This window comes from Dipodomys merriami, unplaced genomic scaffold, assembly GCF_024711535.1.
Source record: "Dipodomys merriami isolate MVZ:Mamm:240054 unplaced genomic scaffold, mDipMer1.0.p SCAF_48, whole genome shotgun sequence".
In the NCBI taxonomy this organism is placed as follows: Eukaryota; Metazoa; Chordata; class Mammalia; order Rodentia; family Heteromyidae; genus Dipodomys; species Dipodomys merriami.
In genome coordinates, this window is record NW_027206046.1 from 11,911,181 (window position 1) to 11,932,538 (window position 21,358).

Sequence of the window (21,358 nt, forward strand, 5' to 3'; positions counted from 1 at the left end):
CTGAGAAATCAAACCCAGGGCCTCATGCATGCAAGGCAAGCAATCTACCATTGAGCTACCTTCCCAGCCCATCACCAACCCCCCAATTTTTTGAAAGTACTGGGCTTGAGCTCAGGGCATCTCACTCTCAGCTTATGTGTTCATGGCTGGTGTTTTACCACTTGAACCACACCTCTAGTCAGACCTTTGGCCAGTTATTTTGGAGATGGACTCCCATGAACTTTTTTTTTGGGGGGGGGTCGGTTGTGGGGCTTGAACTCTGGGCATAGGTGCTGTCCTTAGCTCTTCAGCTCAAGGCAAGCACTCTACCGCTTGAACCACAGTGCCACTTCCAGTTTTCTGGTGGTTTACTGGAGATAAGAGTCTCATGGAGTTTCCTGCCCAGGCTGGCTTTGAACCACGATCCTCAGATCTCAACCTCCTGAGTAGCTGGGGTTACAGGCGTGAGCCACTGGCTCCCAGCTCTCCTGAACTTCTTTTGCAAGCATTGGCTGTGGACAGCAATCCTCTGGATCTCAGCCCATTCAGTAGCTAAGATTACAGGCATAAGCCATTGGTGCCCAGAGGATTACAGGCCTAAGCCACTGGTGCCTAGACTCCTATTGCCCTTTCTTAACCTTCCTTTCCCTTCTTCTCTCCTTACTCTTCTCTAACTAATCTGAGTCGCATTTTTTTGCCATTTACAAAGGAAAATAAAATATTGAAAAATAAAATAGTGCTATGTGACTCATGCAGAATGATGCTAGTGAAGCAGTATTAAGTAAACTAAGTTGCAGCATCCTGCATACTGCAGGCTAATATCCACTCAAAATCATATAAAAATGTGTAAACATCCTTTTGTAATTAATATGCACTAAAAAATGGCAAACAGGCTATGTTGTGGGTTAGGTACCAGCTTGGGGGAAGCAGCAACGGATGAGAGTGAATATGGTCTATGTGAAAAAACAGAACAATGGAACCTGTTGAAAATATTTTAAGCAAGGAGGATAGTAGATGATAAAGGGTGTGTGTGAGAGAGAATGATAGAGGGTAGATGATAGAATAATAAAGGGGGTGAGTTTGAGAGGGGTACATTATACGCAAATATGGAAATGTCACAGTGAAGCTCCCTTGTACAAAAAATATATGCCAGCCGAGTGCTGGTGGCTCACGCCTGTAATCCTAGCTACTCAGGAGGCTGAGATCTGAGGATCATGGTTTAAAGCCAGCATGGGCAGGAAAGGCCATGAGACTCTTATCTCCAATAAACCACCAGAAAAAAAAAACTGAAAAGGGCACTGTAGCTCAAGTGGTAGAGCACTAGCCTTGAGCTGAAGAGCTGAGGGACAGCACCCAGGCCGAGTTCAAGCCCCACGACCAACCGAAAATATATATATATATATATATATATATATATATATATATTTATATATATATATATGCCAATAAAAATGACCTGGGCAGGACCTTGATATATGTATAGATACCATGAACTAGAGTAGTCAACCCTTCAAAGTCAGGAAGTGACTGAGCTTCCTGTGGTTTGGGTAAAGGAAAATAAATTTGGGGTCAGATACTGAACCAATACAACAAAAAATACAAAACAGCTCGTAAGTAATCTTTATATTAGCCAGGCATGGTGACACATGCCAATAATCCCAGCACTGGAGAGTAGAGGATTGAGAATTTAAGAACCGTCCAGACTACACAGTGAGGTTTTTGTCTTAAAACAAAAATTTTTACATTGAGTATATGTTTTTTGTTTTTTTGTTTTTGTTTTTTGTCAGTCATGGGGCTTGAACTCTGGGCCTGAGCGCTGTCCCTCAGCTCTTCAGCTCAAGGCAGCGTTCTACCACTTGAGCTACAGCGCCACTTCCGGTTTTCTGGTGGCTTTTATTGGAGATTAAAAAGTTTCACGGACTTTCCTGCTGGGGCTGGCTTTAAACCATGATCTCAGATCTCAGCCTCCTGAGTAGCTAGGATTACAGGCATGAGCCTCAGCCTCCTGAGTAGCTAGGATTACAGGCATGAGCCACCGGCGCCCAGTTTACATTGAGTATATATTGAAATGAGGTACTGCATTAAACTGTTTTCAAATTTAATTTTACTTCTTTACTTTCACTTTTTTTTTTTTTTTTTTGTCAGTCGTGGGGCTTGAACTCTGGGCCTGGGCGCTGTCCCTCAGCTCTTCAGCTCAAGGCCAGTGCTCTACCACTTGAGCTACAGCGCCACTTCCGGTTTTCTGGTGGTTTATTGGAGATAGGAGTCTCACGATCTTTCCTGCCCGGGCTGGCTTTGAACCACGATCCTCAGATCTCAGCCTCCTGAGCAGCTAGGATTACAGGCGTGAGCCACCAGCGCCCGGCTTACTTTCACTTTTATTTAAGGGTTCTTTTTAGTGGTACTGGGGATTGAACTCAGAGCCTCATGCTTGTTAGGCAGGTACTCTGCCACTTAAGCCATATCTCCAGCCCATTACTTTCACTTTTATAGTCTGGCTACTAGAAGAAAATAACACATGGCTGGTTGCATTTGTGGCTTGTCTATATTTCTACTGGATGTTCTGTTTGTACTGTCCTAGATAGCAATTTTTTTCCATACTAGAATTTGAACCTAGAACCTTGATCTGGCTAGCATTCTCTCTACCACTTGAGCCACACACCCCAGTCCTTTCTGTTTTACTTATTTTTCAGGTAGACTCTAAAGTTTTTTCTCCCCCAGGATTGCCTGGACTTCTATTCTCCTACTTATGTCTCCTGCATAGTGGGAATGACAAGTATACATGAAGACACCCAGTTTTTTGTAGTTTTGTTTTTGTTGTTGTTGAAATGAAGGATCATTGACTTTTTGCTCAGCCAGGCTGGCTTCCACCTCCAGCTCACAAGTAGCTTGGTATTGCAAGCATGGACAATGCCTTAGTTGGTTTTACACATTGAAAATGCCTCACCTTGCTGTATTATATATATATAAGTTTGCATATGGTAGCTCCTCAGATCTATCCATTTCTCATCAGGCTACTACATTATACAACACCAAAATCAAAGGAAATGTCCCCCACTGGCTTGTGCAATGAATAATAAAGGCTGCCATACATAGTCCTAATTTATAGTTTGTGCATCTTATTTAATCTACAGCTAGGTCACAAAGATATTTCTCTCTTATTATTTTTCTTTTTTGGGGGGGGGGTCGGCTGTGGGGCTTGAACTCTGGGCCTGGGCGCTGTCCCTCAGCTCTTCAGCTCAAGGCGAGCGCTCTACCACTTGAGCTACAGCACCACTTCCGGTTTTCTGGTGGTTTTTTATTGGAGATAGGAGTCTCAGGGTCTCTCCTGCCCGGGCCGGCTTTGAACCGCGATCCTCAGATCTCAGCCTCCTGAGCAGCTAGGATTACAGGCGTGAGCCACCAGCGCCCGGCTCTTATTATTTTTCTTATAATTGAAAAAGAAATATCAGGTCAGTGAATATCAGAAATATCAGGTCATAGAAGCACTAAAAAGTGGTTTATAATGTCAAAATGATGCTGATTTTATTCAAATTGGATGATGACAGGAAAATCACGTATCACGAATTTTATGATTTTTGACAGCAATGTTATTTTTCCAGTTATGTTTTGAATAGGCAAATGTTAAAATTTGCATTCCAAAGAACACATTGATTGATGCTGAGAAAGGCAGGACACAAGCATGCTGAGTGACAGGCTCACTCCAACTTTTAATCTAAATGTCTGTTGTAGTTTATTCTCAAAACAGATAAATAGCGTTGGTATGGATAATAAAGAATAGTCAAGAAATTGTAAAAATGAGGAGATGGTATTTTGATACCTTTATTATTCTGAAATGTGGTTTTTGGTACATCATTTGCCTAAATAGGTTGCTACTCTGTAACAGCTCAAATCCCAGCTCAGATCTGTCAGTAGAGACACCTATAAGCTTGCCCCATCCAGTTTCCCATGTCTCATATTCCTGTCAAACTTTTATATTCCACATACCACATCTTAACTCATACCTTCCCATCAGTATCTTGGGTGACCTCACAGTTAAAAATGGGAGCCTCAGGCAAATAGGGCCATATGTTTTCTAAATGAAACTAATATTTCCTAAATTATTTGAGTAAATACCCTGTACTTAACAATAAGTGGCTAAAATTCATTTGAACACCTATTTTCACCTTGAAGTAACTCACCTGACTTCATATAAAGAAAAATGCCCTGGGCAGACGCAAGGAGAAAATAACAGGTTCAAATGAGATATCAAATGATAAGGTGTTTAAAAGTTGAGGTCAACTTCAGACCTGTTAATATGCCCATTACAACCACAGAAATACAGGTTGGCAATAGTAAGTATTGTAATTGTCTCCAAACCCTTTAATTCAAGAAAGAAGTTTGAGAGGTCACAAAAAGTCAAAGGTAATGAGACCACCTCACGTCAGACCAAGTTTAGGATGTTTAGAGATTGAAGTCATTTATTCTGGATTAATACTAGGAATTCCATCTCAGTTTAGGCATTAACACTTACTGGAATTTAAAAGTTAATTATAAATTAAAAGCTGACCCTCGTTTTTACTCAGCCCCTAACTGTAGACTTAATTATGACTGTGGGAGTGTATAATTTTCATTTTTTAGACTTTATGCTACTTGTGGTACAAGTCTGGACATTACATTAAGAAAGGCAAACGCTTTTGAGATGTCTTATGACCGTTATAACATCAGCCTCAGTGTCTACTGGAAAGAAATTGCAGATGCAAGAATTTGTCTCTCAATATTGTATTTGATATTGAAATGTATTACCCAATTTACATACTTTTTCAATTTCAGGTGTGATTTTTTTTTTTCCTTTCAAGAAAGTTCATTGCTTCTCTTTGTCTACTCATCCTTCTGGGTTTATTTTTCTTCTTGTTGAAGCTACCTATGGATAATTAACTCTCAATATTTCTATATCTGCCAACGGTTTTGGGTATTGTTTTGGCAATGCTAGGATTTGAACTTGGCCTTATACTTGTTAGTTAGGTACACTACCACTTGAGCCACACCCTCAACTATTGAAGGTATTAATTCTACTGTTCTCTGACTCTGTGTGTGTGTGTGTGTGTGTGTGTGTGTGTGTGTGTGTGTGTGTGTGTGTGTTAGGGCTTGAATTCAGGGCTTTGTGCTCTTGACTGGATTTTTAGCTCAAGGCTGGTATTCTACCACTTGAGCCACAACTTCACATCCCTCTTTTTGCTAGTTAACTAAGATGAAAGTCTCATGGACTTTTCCTGCCAAGGCTCGCTTTGAATCGTAATCATCTGATCTCAGCCTCCTGAGTAGGATTATAGGCCAGGCTCAACAACTTTTCTGATTAAAAATTGGATTAAGGGGCTAGGAATCTGCTTAGTGGTAGAGTGCTTGCCTAGCATGCATGAAGCGCTGGGTTCGATTTCTCAGTACCACATCAACAGAAAAAGCCAGAAGTAGTGCTGTGGCTTAAGTGGTAGAGTGTTAGCCTTGAGCAAAAGAAGCTCAGGGACAGTGCCCAGGCCCTGAGTTCAAGCCCCAGGACTGCCAAAAAAATTGGATTGTCTTTCCTTTCTGGTTAATCTTTTAATTTTACACTTTTTGTTGTTATCCCATTTCACTGCATGTATCTAGATATTAACTTGTCCTTGTACTTGGGATTGAACTCAGGGTCCCATGCTTGCTAGATAGATGCCCTGCCATTTGAGCCATGCCTCTAGCCCTTTTTACTTTCTTTATTTTTCAGATTAGGTCTAACTTTTTGCCTAGGCCTAAACTGTGATCCTCCTATTATTTTTCCCAGGTAGTCGGGATGGTAAATGCAATGTTACCTCTACCAACTGTTTATTGTTGAGATGGTATTTCTAGACTGTTCTTTCCAGACTACCTTCAAGTCACAAACCTCCAATCTCAACCTTCCAAGCAGCTAGAATTATAGGCATGACCCACCATGCCTAGCTTAACTTTTTTTTCTTTCAACCTCCTTAAACATAAATATGTTCTTTATGTAACTTACAGCTTCTGTTTTGAGTTTTTCTTCTTGCTAGAATTATAATTTCTGTGGTGTCCATGAATACCTGGATGATAGAAGCTTCCTTATAGTTTTATTGTGATTTTCATTGTCGTGTTTGAGCCCTAGAAAACCACAAGTTTTCATGCTTATTTCTTGGTTTGGGACAGTCCAAAATGTATGGTATCCCTAGTTTCAGGGAGCTCCTAAGGTCTCCATCTATGTCAAATTGGCTCCCATTTACAGTAACTCTGGGCTCTTGGACTTTCTTGGTCCTTACTGTTAGACATCATGGTAACTTTGCAACTCCATGCAGGCACAGGACACAGCCTCAGCTCTCGTCCCTAGGTTTGCCCAGTGGCAAAGGCATGAGTCACTTTGCTTCCTCCTACGTGCAACAAAGTTTCAGCTCCTCCTTGCTATGACTACAGCTTGCATTTCTTTCTTTCTTTTAGGTCTGGTCATGTGGGGCCTGAACTCTGGGCCTGGGCGCTGGCCCTCAGCTCTTCAGCTCAAGGCTAGCACTCTACCACTTGAGCCACAGCGCCTCTTCCGGCTTTTTTCTTTTTGCTTATGTGGGGCTGAGGAATCGAACCCAGAGCCTCAAGCATGCAAGGCAAGCGCTCTACCACTGAGCCACCTTCCCAGCCCCCAGCTTACATTTCTTGAGAATTTTTATTTTATCTTTTTGTTTTTGAGCTTATATATATATATATATATATATATATATATATATATATATATATATATCTTAAATTAATGATTTTGTTAATACCGATTTCTATGTGTGAAATAAGGTGAAAAACATTCTATTCAGTTCACTGTCACTGGATCTTTTTACACCTTCCTTCCTTCCTTCCTTTCTTCCTTCCTTTCTTCCTTTCTTTCTTCCTTTCTTTCTTCCTTCCTTCCTTCCTTTCCTTCCTTCCTTCCTTCCTTCCTTCCTTCCTTCCTTCCTTCCTTCCTTCCTTCCTTCCTTCCTTCCTTCCTTCCTTCCTTCCAGTTCTGGGGCTGGGACTCAGAGCCTGAGCACTGTCTCTGGGCTTCTTTTGCTCAAGGCTAGCACTCTACCACTTGAGCCACAGTGCCACTTCCAGCCTTTTCTATTTTGTGATACTGAGGAATTGAACCCAGACTTCATGCATGCTAGGCAAGCATTCTACCACTAAGCCACATTCCCAACCCTACTTTCAGCTTTCTTTGTTGTTGTTTAGTTTTTATTCATAATCATAAGCTTAACTCAGCATTCCAGCTAGATTTGGAGGGGAGGTAAGGAAAACCTGGAACCCAAAGAACTGCAGTGAGAGCACAAAGATTGCAGATATTGCAAGCAGATGGGGTGGAAGGGTACGCTCCTGAGCTACAGAAGGAATGGTCTGGTGGTTACGGTAAACCAAATCAAATGTATTAGAGTTGTCCACAGTCAGTAATGGTGACCTTCTTGCTGGTCTTGCCATTCCTGGACCCAAAGCCCTGCATGGCTTCCATCACTTCCATGCTGTCTTTCACCTTCCCAAAAACCACATGCTTGCCGTCCAACCAATCAGTCTTGACAGGGCAGATGAAAAACTGGGAACCATTTGTGTTTGGTCCAGCATTGGCCACAGATAAGATGCCAGGACCTGTATGCTTCAAGATGACAATCTCATCCTCCAATTTCTCTCCATAGGTGGCCTTGCCACCAGTGCCATTATGGCATGCGAAGTCACCACCCCGGCACATGAAGCCTGGGATAATCCTGTGAAAGCAGGATCCCTTATACCCAAATCTTTTCTCTCCAGTGCTCAGAGCGCGATGTCAAAGATCACGGTGGGGTTGAACATGGCTGGCAGCTGGTAACCATCTGCAAAGCATCTCAGCTTTCTTAAGATCATTGGTACTAAAGAAAAAATAGAGGGGGGTGGGGGGGGAGGATGGGAAGGGAGGGGAAGGGGAAACAAAGGAGGAGGCTACAATGCTTGATAAGAAATGTACTCATGATCTTGTCCCTGTAATTGTAACCCCTCTGTACAGTATTTTCACAATAAAAAAAGGAAAAAAAAAGAAAAAATGGGGGGGGGGACAGGCATGGGAGTGTAGTTGTGGAGGTGAGAGGGAAGAGATGGTAGGGGAAAAACAAAGGAAGAGGCAACAATGCTTGATAGGAAATGTACTCATTACCTTGCTTATGTAACTGTAACCCTTCTGTACAGTATTTTTACAATTATATATATATATATATATATATATATATATATATATATATATATATATATATAGGAAGCCAGGCACTGGGGGCTCACACCTATAATCCTAGCCGCTCAGAGGCTAAAATCTGAGGATCATGGTTCAAAGCCAGCCTGGGCAGGAACATCTGTGGGGTGAGACTCGTATCTCTAATAAACAACTAGAAAACCGAAAATGGCGCTGTAACTCAAGTGGTAGAGCGCTAGTCTTGAGCTGAAGAGCTCAGGGACAGCACCCAGACACAGAGTTCAAGCCCCACGACCAACTGAGAAAGAAAGAAAGAAAGAAAGAAAGAAAGAAAGAAAGAAAGAAAGAAAGAAAGAAAGAAAGAAAGAAAGAAAGAAAGAAAGAAAGAAAGAAAGAAAGAAAGAAAGAAAGAAAGAAAGAAAGAAAGAAAGAAAGAAAGAAAGAAAGAAAGAAATGGGTCTGGAAATGTGGCTTAGTGGTAGAGTGCTTGCCTAGCATGCGTGAAGCCCCGGGTTCGATTCCTCAATACCACATAAACAGAAAAACCTAGAAGTAGCACTGTGGCTCAAGTAGTAGAGTGCTAGCTTTGAGCAAAAGAAACTCAGGACAGTGCCCAGGCCCTGAGTTCAAGCCCCATGACTGGCAAACCCCATGATCTGGGAAGCCGAGACAGAGGGCCTCAAGTTTGAGGCCAGCCTGGGCTATATAGAAAATTCCAGGCCAGCTTAGGCTGTAAAATAAGACCTGGTCTCAAAACAAAATAAAACAACAGAATAAATGTTGTTCCTCATGGTAGAGCAATGCACAGTGGTGTTTTCTTGACGTACTGATGAAATCATGTCTGGTCCAAGCAGAAGCCTGACAACTCATATTGTGGTCTGTGTATATGTAGGTCTTTATCTCCAACTACCCTAATACTAGAAATACAGCCTGAGATGCATACATTGCTAGTGTGTGTGCATCATCAATATCTAGCTATAGTGTTTCCTCTGCTAGTCTTCAGGGCAAAAATGTTTAGGCTTTCCCAAAGATTGGCAAAATGTTCTCAGCAATATGTCATAGGAATCAAGAAATACAAACCTACTAAATCAGAAAGCTTTCTGGGTACCACATTATACTAATATGATTAGGGAAAAAAATCAACATGAGATTATAGTGAAATCTACACTTAAACCTTACAATCCTTGTAAAAAGTAATATGGCAACTTATGTGGTCATGATGTTTATTTCTTCAAATCAATAAGATTTTTTTATAGTGCTAGAGATTAAACTCAGAGCCTTGCACATGCAAAGCAAGTACTGTTCTACTGAGCTACACCCTAGCTGCCAGGACCTCAATACCTGGTGGTCCAGTTTATGAGGTGAGCAAACTAAGATGCTAGCAAACTGACATTGTTATCTTAGAATTCTACCCATTACGTCAGGTTAATCAAAGATCAGCCAACCTCTTCTAAATTCAGATAACCCTGAATTGTCTGTGAACATAAACAGTTGTGTCAAATGTGAGTTAAGTAATACCTTCTGATAAATAATTCCGAGTCTGCAAGCTTCTGGGCCAGACTTCTTCATTGCTACTGGGTCAAAATTTATGCCTGCCCAGAAAGGATGGTAATTGAATATCCTAACACAAATTAGGGGTTTGGAGGAAACGTTCTCTTTAATTGGGCACCTTATCTATTCTGTGGCTTCTTAAATATAACCCACTAACCATAGACTTCTTGGTCTACTTAAACATGCAATTTAAAATCCATTATCCAGCAGTATAATTCGCAAAGACTGTATAAAGACTAGTTATGCAATGGTAACATAAAGAATACAGTGACAATTTAAGACAGGTCACTCTGTAGTATGTATAACAATGTTTTGCTTTTAGAAAGCCCCCCAGGAAGAAATGGAGCTGATAAATGATGACTGAATAAAATGTCTTTTTTTTCTTTGCAGCAAGAAATCAGGCCTTATCAAATAATTTATTGGCAGTCAGACTTTGTGTTTCATGCCTATAATCTCAGCACTCTGGAGACAGAGGACAGAGGATTATGAGTTTGATGGTAGCCTAGGTAAACCCTGTGTCAAAAACAAGAACTGAAAACAAACAAAAAATCAGAACTGAGTTACTAGTATAGTGGTTAAGAACATAAAGGAGAAAGGCACCACTGGCTCATACCTATAATACTAGCTAATCAGAAGGCTAAAATCTGAAGATCTTAGTTCAAAATCAGCCTGGAGAAGACAAATCTGTGAGACTCCTATCTCCAATTAATAAGCAAAAATCTAGAAGTGGAGTTGTGGCTCAAATGGTAGAGCACAGTCTTGAGTGAATAAGCTAAGGGACAGCACCCAGGCCCTGAGTTCAAGCCTCCTCCCCCTGCAAATAAAGAACATAAATTTAAGAGCTTGATACATCTGCATTCCAGTCTCAATTCAGACACTTAGTAGTTATGTGACCTCAGACAAATTGCTTACTCTCTTTAATCTCACTTTACTCATCAGTAAACTAGGGACCCTAAAACTTTTACTTGCTGGACTAAGAAACAATTAAATTAAGTAATGGGTAAGAAACAATTATCCCAGGGCTAGGTCCAGGCTGAGCTTATGATAAATATTAGCTACTGTTTCAAATACTATTGTGGACTCCTTACGTGGTTGTACTAGTTCTACTTCTATGCAGGAAGGAAGTGCAGAGACCAGTAACACTGAGCGCTGAGCTCTCTTCTGTCTGTATTCTAAAAACAGGAACTCTCTAGCCCCATTTTGCCAATTCTAAAAAGAATATTTATATTGATGATGCCTTGTTTTTTGGTTTTTTGCAATTTTTCTTGATGAGCACATTAATGTTTTTTTGGAACTAAAAATGCGAATGAATTGATTACTCCATTGGTGCTGTCTAGCATATATCCCAAATCTGGATACGAGGATTGATACATGATTTGCTAAAGGACCACAAAACAAAAATGCATCCCAACAGGCTGTAGTTCCTCTCTTGCTATATCCCCTGAATATTCCAGAATCTCAAGAACATCAGAAAAGGCCTGCTTATATAACATAACACATTTCAGTCAGTGTTTCACCAATGGGATTTTTAGTTTCTTTAAAGGTCTTAGGCGTGGTGGATGTAGAATACAGAGCACAACTCTGGGATTGGGTTCTCTGTCTCCTTCTTTTATGACCTTAAGTAAATTCCTTCCTCTTCCAGTTTTGCTTTCTTGATAGGACTCTCATGAAGAACTGATCTGGTAGGAAAACCCTGAGAAATATTTACCTGTGTCTTGCTGAGGATGTAGTAGATATTTTTTGTCTTACCTTTCCAAGAAAAATGGCCACATCTGCTCCCAGGTTAATTATGGCTTTAATGCAGCTGGGTCAAAGTAATAGCTGCCTGGGATCTGGAGGTATAGAAACTCTGCTTAATATACACAAGGCCCTGGGTTAAAACTTTAGCAAAGGAAAAAGGAAGAAGGGAGAAGGGAAAGGAAAGGAGGGGAGGAGAGAAGGGGAAAGAACAGGAGAAAGGAAGAGGAAGAGAGAAAAAGGGAAAGATAAGGAGGAAAAAAAAATCAGGGAGGGAAGGAGGTCCTTATGTCTCTTTAATGTGGACAGAAATTTCCAGAAGCCACTGAGCAGCAGCATATGCTACTTCTTGTTCCCATAACCAAAGCTGGGTACCAATTTCTGGCTGGCCTTCAATACCAGCTACTTGAGGTAAAGATAAAGAAATGAAGATTGAAAACCTCCTGGGGCAAAAAAACTAAACAAGACTACCCGCTTCAACGCCACCAAAAAACAAAGAGCCGGGCATGGTGGTGCACTTCTATCATCCCAGTATAAGTAAGAGGCATAGTCTAGGTTGGCCCACTCAAAAACATGAGACCCTCTCTCAAAAATAATCAAAGCAAGTCTAGCACTGGTGACTCACACCTGTAATCCTAGCTACTTGGAGGCTGAGATCTGAGGAACATGGTTCAAAGCCAGCGTGCGCAGAAAAGTCCATGAGTCTTGTCACCAATAAACCACTCAGAAAACTGGAATTGGCCCTGTGGCTCAAGTGGTAGAGGGCTAGCCTTGAGCTGAAGAGCGCAGGGACAGCACCTAGGCCCAGAGTTCAAGTTCCATGACCAAAAAGAAAAAAAAAAGTGATCAAAGCAAAAATGGCTGGGCATATGACTCAAAAAGTAGAGCCCTTGCCCTAAGGCCCTCCTTCAAACTTCAGTACTGAAAAAAAAAACCTTCCCTTGAGCTGCCAAAACAAAATTAAAATCTGAAAGTCTCTAAAACATCATACCAAAAATAAGTGTTTTTAACTAAAAGTTACATTTGATGAGGCTTAGTCTCAGTGGTCACTATGAACTCATCATTTTATGGTTGGGTCATTCAGAATTACACAACTAGATCTTTCAAGTAAAACAGAACAAAACAAAAATCTTATTCCTCACCATTGAGTTGAACTTCCCACGGCAAACATTTGGCCTAGTGGGATAATTACATTATTAAAAAGAAGTCATGATGGTTGTATCCTTAACTGACTCATTGAACTCCCAAGAATACTCTTCTGTAGTTGGTGGCAGTATAAGCTGGAAGTACAGGTTGAGCCACTTGGAGATTTAAAAAAAGGAACCCCAAGGGTACAGCAAGAATACCTCTCTGCACAAGATTATAAAAATGAAGTCTCCTGGAAAACTAGGTTTGATGGCCAGATTTAAATCTGTACCATAGAATTAAATATATTTTCATTTACCCTCTTCTCAGTTATCTGATTGGTTGCTCCCCTTGTGAGTTCTGAAATCAGTCAGCCTGGCTTCAAATCCCAACTTGATGTCTTGGCCAAGGTATTTACCTTTCAGTGATTCACTTGCCCTATATACAAAATGGAAACACAATAGCACCAAAGAGGATTCCTATTGCCCCTCTCCCTCTCCCTCTCCCTCTCCTCTCTCCCCTCTCCCTCTCCTTCTCCCTCCCCCCCCCTCTCATCTGTTATGGTATTGAACTCAGGGCCTGGGTGCTGTCCCTGAGGTTTTTTTTTTTTTATTCTTTCTGCTCAAGGCTAGCACTCTACCACTTTGAGTCATAGTACCACTTCCAGTTTTCTGGTGGTTAATTGAAGATAAGAGTCTCATGGATTTTCCTGCCTGGGCTGGCTTCCAACCAAGATCCTCAGATCTCAGCCCCCTGAGTAGCTAGGATTACAGGCATGAGCCACCAAGCACCCAGCCTGTTGCTTTCTTAATGTTGCAGTAAGATTAAATCTGCTGAACTTGGTGGCATATGCCTGTACTTCCAACATTTTGAAGGCTGAGGCAGAAGTATTGGAAGGAAAGAAGAGAAGGAAGGAAGAGAAGGAGGGAGGAAGGAAGGGAAGAAGGAAGGAAGGAGGCAGGCAGGCAGAAAGGAAGGAAGGAAAGAGGGAAGGAAGGAAGGAAGGAAGGAAGGAAGGAAGGAAGGAAGGAAGGAAGGAAGGAAGGAAGGTATTGTGTTAAACCATTGAGATTTTGGATTGTTAATTTTATTTAGAGGCTTATTTTTAACTCCAGTTCCTTCCACCCATCCAGGACTACAATTAAAAGCATGTAAGCAGCTTAGGATTCCCCAGTTACACCCTGAATGTAGAGGACTTGGGAGGAGCAGGCCTTGTGTGTGTGCTGACCACTAGGCTTCTGCATTGTCCATACCTCTTCCTGACATATATTTGGGACTTGGTCATTGTCTATGGCAGGACTAAGAAGTTTCCACTTTTTCTGCCCAGGAAGAGGTATGTCCTAGTACCAGGAACTTTGCCCTGAACCTGAATTCATTTCCTTTTTTTTTGTTTTTGGCCATTCCTGGGGCTTGAACTCAGGTCCTGGGCACTGTCCCTTATCCCTGAGCTTCTTTGTGTTCAAGATAGCACTCTACCACTTGAGCCTCAATCACACTTCTGGCTCCAATAGCTTATTGGAGATAGAAGTCTCAAGGACTTGCCTGCCGGGGCCTGGCTGAGATCCTCATATCTCAGACTCCTAAGATTATAGGCATTAGCCACTGTACTGGCTCTGAGTTCCTTTCAGCTTTCATAATATAGTCCTGGTTTTAGATTGTTTAGCTTAATTATACTAGAAGTTCCTGGGAATGAGACCTTTTGTTTTTCTGGATCCTGTTTTAGATCTAAAACTTCTACAACAGATGTCTATTCCATGTTAGTTAACTATGATAAGCATCCTCAAGTTTTAATTTTAAAACTGAATTATCCAGCTGGGCTATGGCTCAAAGCCCAGTACTCTCCTCCCTTCCCCCCTCAAAAAAATGATTACATGATTATCTTATCACATAATCATGAGAAAAACGTTCGATGAAATTACATAAAACACCTTGTTACAATATCTGGTCCAAGTCTGTCTCTTTGGAGTTCAGAGTTTTTGCACACTCATGCCCAGCATGAGTGTAGGAACAGTTCAAGTTGGCAGAGTAATCATTAGTTTCCATGATGCCTATTTCCCTGGGAGTTCACCGAGGCCCCTTTGCCCTGTTGAACCGACAGATCCCTTATTTTCGGTTGAGCCCCTGCCTGCCTTGCCTTTACCAGGTGTGGGTGAGTCTGGAAGCAAGTCTCCTCTGACCTCCTCTCCAGCCTAGCGTCTCCATGGTGCCTCTCTCAGAGGAGTTTTCTTATGGCCCAGTCAAGAGGTCATCAGGTACCATTAGTACCATAATGAATGCTTTCATTGTAATCAACATATTTTAATTGTATAGAGTATCACAAAGAAGTTAATAGCGTTAGGGCCTAGTATTTTTTTATGAGATCTGAATATACAACATGGCATTTAGTGTCTGCACACATTACTTTATTGTGCTAAATCAAGCCTTCCCATACTTGAGTGTAAAGTTTTCATGACTCAATGTGCAGGTTTTCAAAGGCCCCTGGCCACTTGCCCTATGGCCAAGTCACCCTGTAAGCAAGCTTTAAAGTATCTTCCGGCTTCCATCTATCTCACTTTTATCCTGCAGTCTTTCCTGACATGCCTTTTTATCTCTAGTGTCCAGCAAAGAGACCTGGTAATATCTGTTATTAAGCCTAAGGAGGTTAGGAACTAAAATTAAACATGCTACTTGAAGGTACATTTGTGAATTCTCAGGAAAGCAGTTGCTGTGAATAGTTTGTTCTATGGTTCTGGCCACAGCAATGACAATAAAAGCCTCACCTCTCAAAGGTCCTGGAAACACCCACTTGCCATCTTAAAAGTGTCAAGCATTGTATTTTCACTCAAACCCCACTAGCTACACACAAAGGGTGTCTTTAGCTACCACTGATAGTTTACCATGTAGCAGGCATGGTGTTGTACATTGTATGTGTTTGTTTAATCATTGTTGCATTGTTGCAAAGCAGGTACTGTTATCACCCCTTGTGGAATAGATAAGGAAACTGAGGCTTATATGCCTTTAGGTAACTTGACCAGTATCAATTAGGATGGATTCAATAGCAAGCAAAAAAAGCTCTGGACTTACACCAGAGCTTCTAAAGAGTCCATGAGTATTAAAGTCACTTAAGAAATCTTAGAACCATGCATTCTAAGCAACCAAATGATGACTGCACTTGTCTCCAGACCACACTTTGAGTAGCAACTGCTTAAGCCACAAGAATACTTACTGCCTACCTAATGAGAGGTTTGGAAGATAAGCAAGCTTACTTTGTGATCTTAGGTGATTTCCTCATGGTCACAAGATGGCCACTGTGCTCCAAGCAGCACATCTGCATGTGACTTACGAACATGCTCATTCTTAGATACTGGGCAGGTTGCCATTGCCAAATGAAGAAAACCATGAGGTGGTTAGAAATGGAGGTGGGAAAAGAAGAGGGTAAAGAAAAAAGCTGATGGGTAAGTATTACATAGTATCTTCCAGAGCTAAGAAATAGGATAGCTAGGATTCAAAGCAATCTGTATCCAAAGTGATTATTACCTCTCTTATCTGATGAGTTAACCATAGATGAGGTGGCTTGGAATTATCTCCGAAGACCAGTTTAGAATGTTTGACTACGTAACTACATATCTGTATCATTCTCAAGGAAAAGCAAGGTATGGTGGTACATTCCTGTAATCCCAGCACTTGAGAAAAAGCCTTTGAAGAGTTTAGAATTTGAAGAGTTTGGAGTCAGCCTGGCTATGTAGTGAGTTTAAGCCCAGCATTGACTATATAGGGTGGCCCTGTCTAAAAATTAAACTAAAAAATAAAAATAAAATGGGAGTAAGATAAAGATCCAACTAAGCAGTGTCTAGTTAAAAAGGTCCTGTCTAAGATAGGTATCATGCCTAAGATGGGCTCATACCTATAATCTTAGCTAACTCAGAAGGCTGATATCTGAGGACTGCAGGCAGGAAAGTCCACGAGATTGTTATCTCCAATTAACTACCAGAAAACCAGAAGTGGTGCTGTGGCTCAAGTGGTAGAGTGCTAGCCTTGAGCTGAAGAGCTCAGATACAGTGCCCAGGCCCAGAGTTTCAAGCCCCATGACCAACCAAAAAAAAAAGGAGGAGGGGGAAGTGAAGGGGGAGGAGGAGGAGGAGGAGGAAGAGGAGGAGGAGGAGGAGGAGGAGGAGGAGGAGGAGAAGGAGGAGGAGGAGGAAGAAGAAGAAGAAGAAGAGGAGGAGGAGGAGGAGGAGGAGGAGGAGAGGAAGAGGAAGAAGAAGAAGAGGAAGAGGAAGAAGGAGAAGGAGGAGAAGAAGGAGAAGGCTGAGCTCTAGGGATCATAATATGAAGCCAGCCCAGGCAGGAAAGTCCATGAGACTTATTTCCAGTCACCCACGGAAATACCAGAAGTGGAGGTGTGGCTCAGGTGGTAGAGTGCTAGCTTTAAGCAAATAAATAAATAAATAAATAAATAAATAAATAAATAAATAAATAAATGTCCGGAACAGGTTCCATGACCTGAGTTAAAGTCCCAGGACTGACACCCACACACAAAAAAAAGAATGCATAACTAGATGTCAATGGCTCACATCTGTATTTCTACTTGAGAGGCTGAGATTTGGAGGATCAAAATTCAAGGACAGCCCTGGAAGAAGAGTTCATGAGACTCCCTATTCAGAGAGCTGGACACAGTGGTGCATAATTGTTCAACTAAGACAGAAGCCTAACATAGGCAAATTCTGCCCAATCATGCACAGAAGATAAGACCCTATTTCAAAACTAACCAGCAAGAAATTGAGTGAGAGTTGTGGCTCAGTGGTAAGAGTGCCTGGCTAGTAAAATAAAGCCCTGAGTTCAAGTATTCAGAGACAGAGACAGAGAGACAGAGACAGAGACAGATAAGAGAGAGAAGGGACTATATAAAGATTTCTGATGGTTCATTCATTTTCTTGTGATTTCTTTTAGATGTCTTGACAAAATTGAGTATCAGTGTCTGCAAACCTGAATCAACTGAATTGAGGCCTGTAGACCCATGAAAGCCTGGTGCCCCAGAATAATACTGGCACTAGAGCATCATGTCTCTTTCTAACTGCAATGGTGAGTTTGAAAGATTTTTGCTCTTAAAGTTGGATGTCATTTTTCTTTCTTTTCTTTTCCTTTCATTTTATTTCTACTTACTGTTTCTTTGCCTATTGAAAGTTTTCATTTGGGAAGAGCCAGGCTATTTTTTTTTTTTTATTCTTTTTGGTCATGGGGCTTGAACTCAGGACCTACGTTCTGTCCCTGAGCTCTTTTTCTCAAGGCTAGGACTTTGAGTCACAGCACCACTTCCAGTTTTCTGGTGGTTAATTGGAGCTGAGAGTCTCATGGACTTTCCTGCCCTGGCTGGCTTCGAACCACAATCCTCAGATCTTAGCCTCCTGAGAGCAGTTAGGATTATAGGCATGAGCCACCAGTGCCCAGCTTTAGGCTGTTCTTAACAATAGATAAACTTGTTATTTGAAGGAACTGTTTTCATATTGTTACTAACTTTAGATAATTTTCTTTGTCAATATAGTTTTTATAGTGTAAAAGTACATACCCTTTGTATGTATGTGTGTGTATATGTAAGTTTTAGAAATAACTCCTGAGGAGGGATAACATTTAAGGTGAAGACACTATAAATAGAAAAGTAGCTCACTGAATTGTAAACTGGCATTTCAAATGGAAAAAAAAAAGTGTGTCTGTAAATGGAAGAGAATGTTTGCACAGGAGACCAACTGTTGTTTTTAAATTAACCTTGATGCTAGGATTTAACCCTTTGTTCCCAAGGAACATTTATAACCATGCAAGATCAAAGGGAAAAACAGGCAAGGCTTTGCAATTATTAGGTCATCTTGAATCTGAAAATTTTAAAATCTAAATGCTAGACACAAAAGTCAAGACAAATCCTTTTGGGCTTGTTTTGTTTTATTTATTTTAAAAGCAAGTTACAGGATTTATAACCTATATATTGAAAGCAATATTGAAAGCTATAAATAAGAGAACTGTTAAAACATCTGCCTGATATAAAAATCCAAATGAATACACATATGCTTTTGTAATGCCAATAGGGAACTCAGGGAAGCTACAAATGTGTCTAAATTATGTACTTTTTATAGCTCTAAAAGAACATTATGACTTTGTGGCTTTATGCCTTCTTCCTCTTAAAATGCCATTTGTATGCATCCAGGTGTAGCTTTCTGTTAGTGACCTCGTTCCAGTTTGCCTCCAGGCTTGACTGGCTAAGAATGAATTCTGCAGATGCCAGACACTCCAAGCCCTTATCTCCCACAAAATATAGGGCCTAAGGCAAGATAAGAACAAATTCTAATTGTGTACCCATGGGCAAAAAAAAAAAAAAAAATGTGGACAACCGGGCACCGGTGACTCACGCCTATAATCCTAGCTACTCAGGAGGCTGAATTCTGAAGATCATGGTTCAAAAGCAAGCCAGGGCAGGAAAGTCCCTGAGACTCTTATCTCTAATAAAAACCCACTAGAAAACCAGAAGTGATGCTGTGGCTCAAGCCTTAGAGCGCTCACCTTGAGCTGAAGAGCGTAGGGATAGCTCCCAAGCCCAGAGTTCAAGCCCCATGACCGACCCAAAAAAAAAAAAAAAAAAAGTGAACAAAGCTACTGTAGCTCTAGAAACAGAAAATGGATTCCACCCAACTAAAATGTTAGGAGGAGTTAATAATTCAATAAAAGGATTTCTCCAAAGAAGAATTTTCCTAGATACACGAGGTTACTTAATTGATAAGGAGTAGCCTCTGAAAGATGTGCTTCTTTAGAGTTTTATTTGAGGACTGAGATATATTACATTATTTAACCAGTTGCTGGCTAAAAACTATATTCCAGACACTGTCCTGTGTTTCCTGGCGGTTCCCAATTTGGGGATGTAAGTTTTCAGAAGGAGAGAAAGGAGTAGAGCCTACTAGGGAAGCCAACTCCAGTAAGTAATTTTGAGAAGATTTCGCCTTGCATCTGTTGTCTAGGCTAAGGCAGAGCAAGGATTATAAAATATGATGAGTAATTTATCATCCCAGTATTTTGACAGTAAAAGGGAACCTTGTTAATAAATATGAAGGACAAACTGGATGGATGGTTCCCTAACTGTAAATTTGGTGTTCCGTCAGCAACATTAGCAAACTACTTAACTGACACAATTGGAGCTTTATTCCTTTGACTTTATCCCAACAAGGAGACTGGCTGGATTTCCATAAAATTACTCATGGGAGAAATAAGCACTAAACCTTATCAGTCACTTATATCTTCCCTGGGGGCAAATTTGGAGGGATCTGTAGCCAATCTGTAGAAGTCTACATTGTTTTTGACTGAGAAAGGAAAAAGGAGTAGACAAAGAGGGAAGCTAGGGAAGTCTCAAGGGGTCCTTGGCCACTAAGTCCCACCTCAACCCAGAGAAGTGCTTATATGCCACCACAGGTGGCAGCCAAGCCATCTCAACCCCAAGAAGCTATGCTCACCTCAGCCCAGGGGATACACATATTCCCAAAGGTCCCATTTCTAGTAGAACATAAGAACGAGCTCTAGTTACTCGCAAAGCCTCCTGCTCCAAATAAGGCAGCTTGGAAGCTCATGGGAGAAATGCCATTTTAATGAATGCCTTCTCTTTACTTCATAGTACTATCCAGAGAAAGAGCACCAGGCTGACCACTGGGCTTCAATGGCCCCATCTCCCACTCATGGTCATGTGGGGGGAGAACTAGGTGAAGAACTTGAGTTAATCCTGCAAAGCATCGTATCTCACAAGAAAGATGATGGGATTGTTTTGCTATTTCTCAACTCTGTGCACTTTATAGCTCAGATTTAATCACTGTTTAACAAGAAGATCCATAGTATTGAAAACAACCACAAAATAAATGAATGAATACATTGACCTATCCAGTCTGTAATTTGGACCATTTTTGACTACTAATTTACATCAACCCCATTCTTCCTTTTCACAACAACAGGTTATATAAGCAAGGTAACAGCCAGTGACCAATGACATTTTTTGAATATATAAATGAAGTGGAGGATGTCTCCAGAGAAGATTACAGGTTTTATGGAAAGGTGTTTTCAGAAATAAGGTCCTGAAATAGAACCTTACAATCTGAGCAGAAAAAAAAAGGCTCCAGGATTCCTGGATACCAAGGTGTCCTTGCCCAAAGATTTGCAAGGGCAAAGGCTAAGAACCGGGACTCAGGCTCTAGTTAACCCCAGAAATGTTTTTTCCCCTAAAGCATAACCTTTTGTGGTGATGGAACCTGTTTATCTGTGCTGGCCAATGGCTTGCTTTAGCTCTTGGGATGTGGCTATTAGCCACTTGGGATATGGACATTTCAGCAGGAGAACGGAATTCTTACTTTTGCTTTAATTCATTTAAATTCAATTAGCCCCATGCCACTAATGGTTATCTGATTGGACAACTTAAGTCTAACCACTAAAACAACAAAAGAAAAGCAATCTAAAAGATACCGTCAATTCCAGGAAGAAATCTGACACGATAATGTGCAGTAATAGTATTTTAATTTAGTCAAAAAAGTACAAATGTCCTGTTAGCTTCTCTTAATGTTTACAAGGGTATTTTAGGACATTCATGAGCTGGCCTTCCACCTTTTCCCATCTTCACCCATTACTTCCAGGACCTCATCTCCTACTTCTCTACCTTTACTTAGCGCCAGGTCTAGTGACCGCTTGCAGGACTCCTGCCTCAAGACCTTTGCATTTGCTGTTCTTTCTTCCTCACCTGCTCTCTTCCTAGCTATATATCTGGCTTGCTCCCTT

The 21,358-nt window shown here is 41.1% G+C and overlaps 1 protein-coding gene and 1 pseudogene across 2 annotated transcripts in view; one reads left to right on the forward strand and one right to left on the reverse strand.

Moving 5' to 3' along the window:
* Sppl2a (signal peptide peptidase like 2A) overlaps nucleotides 1-21,358 on the forward strand; it is a 94,492-nt gene that overhangs the window by 20,532 nt on the left and 52,602 nt on the right. For both annotated transcript variants that reach the window (XM_069995419.1, XM_069995417.1), the window contains exon 2: nucleotides 17,516-17,647. In XM_069995419.1, the coding sequence (XP_069851520.1) occupies nucleotides 17,645-17,647 (3 nt within the window). In that variant the 5' untranslated portion in view covers nucleotides 17,516-17,644. The remainder of the gene's footprint in view (nucleotides 1-17,515; nucleotides 17,648-21,358) is intronic.
* On the reverse strand, nucleotides 7,388-7,702 carry LOC138809043 (peptidyl-prolyl cis-trans isomerase A pseudogene; annotated as a pseudogene).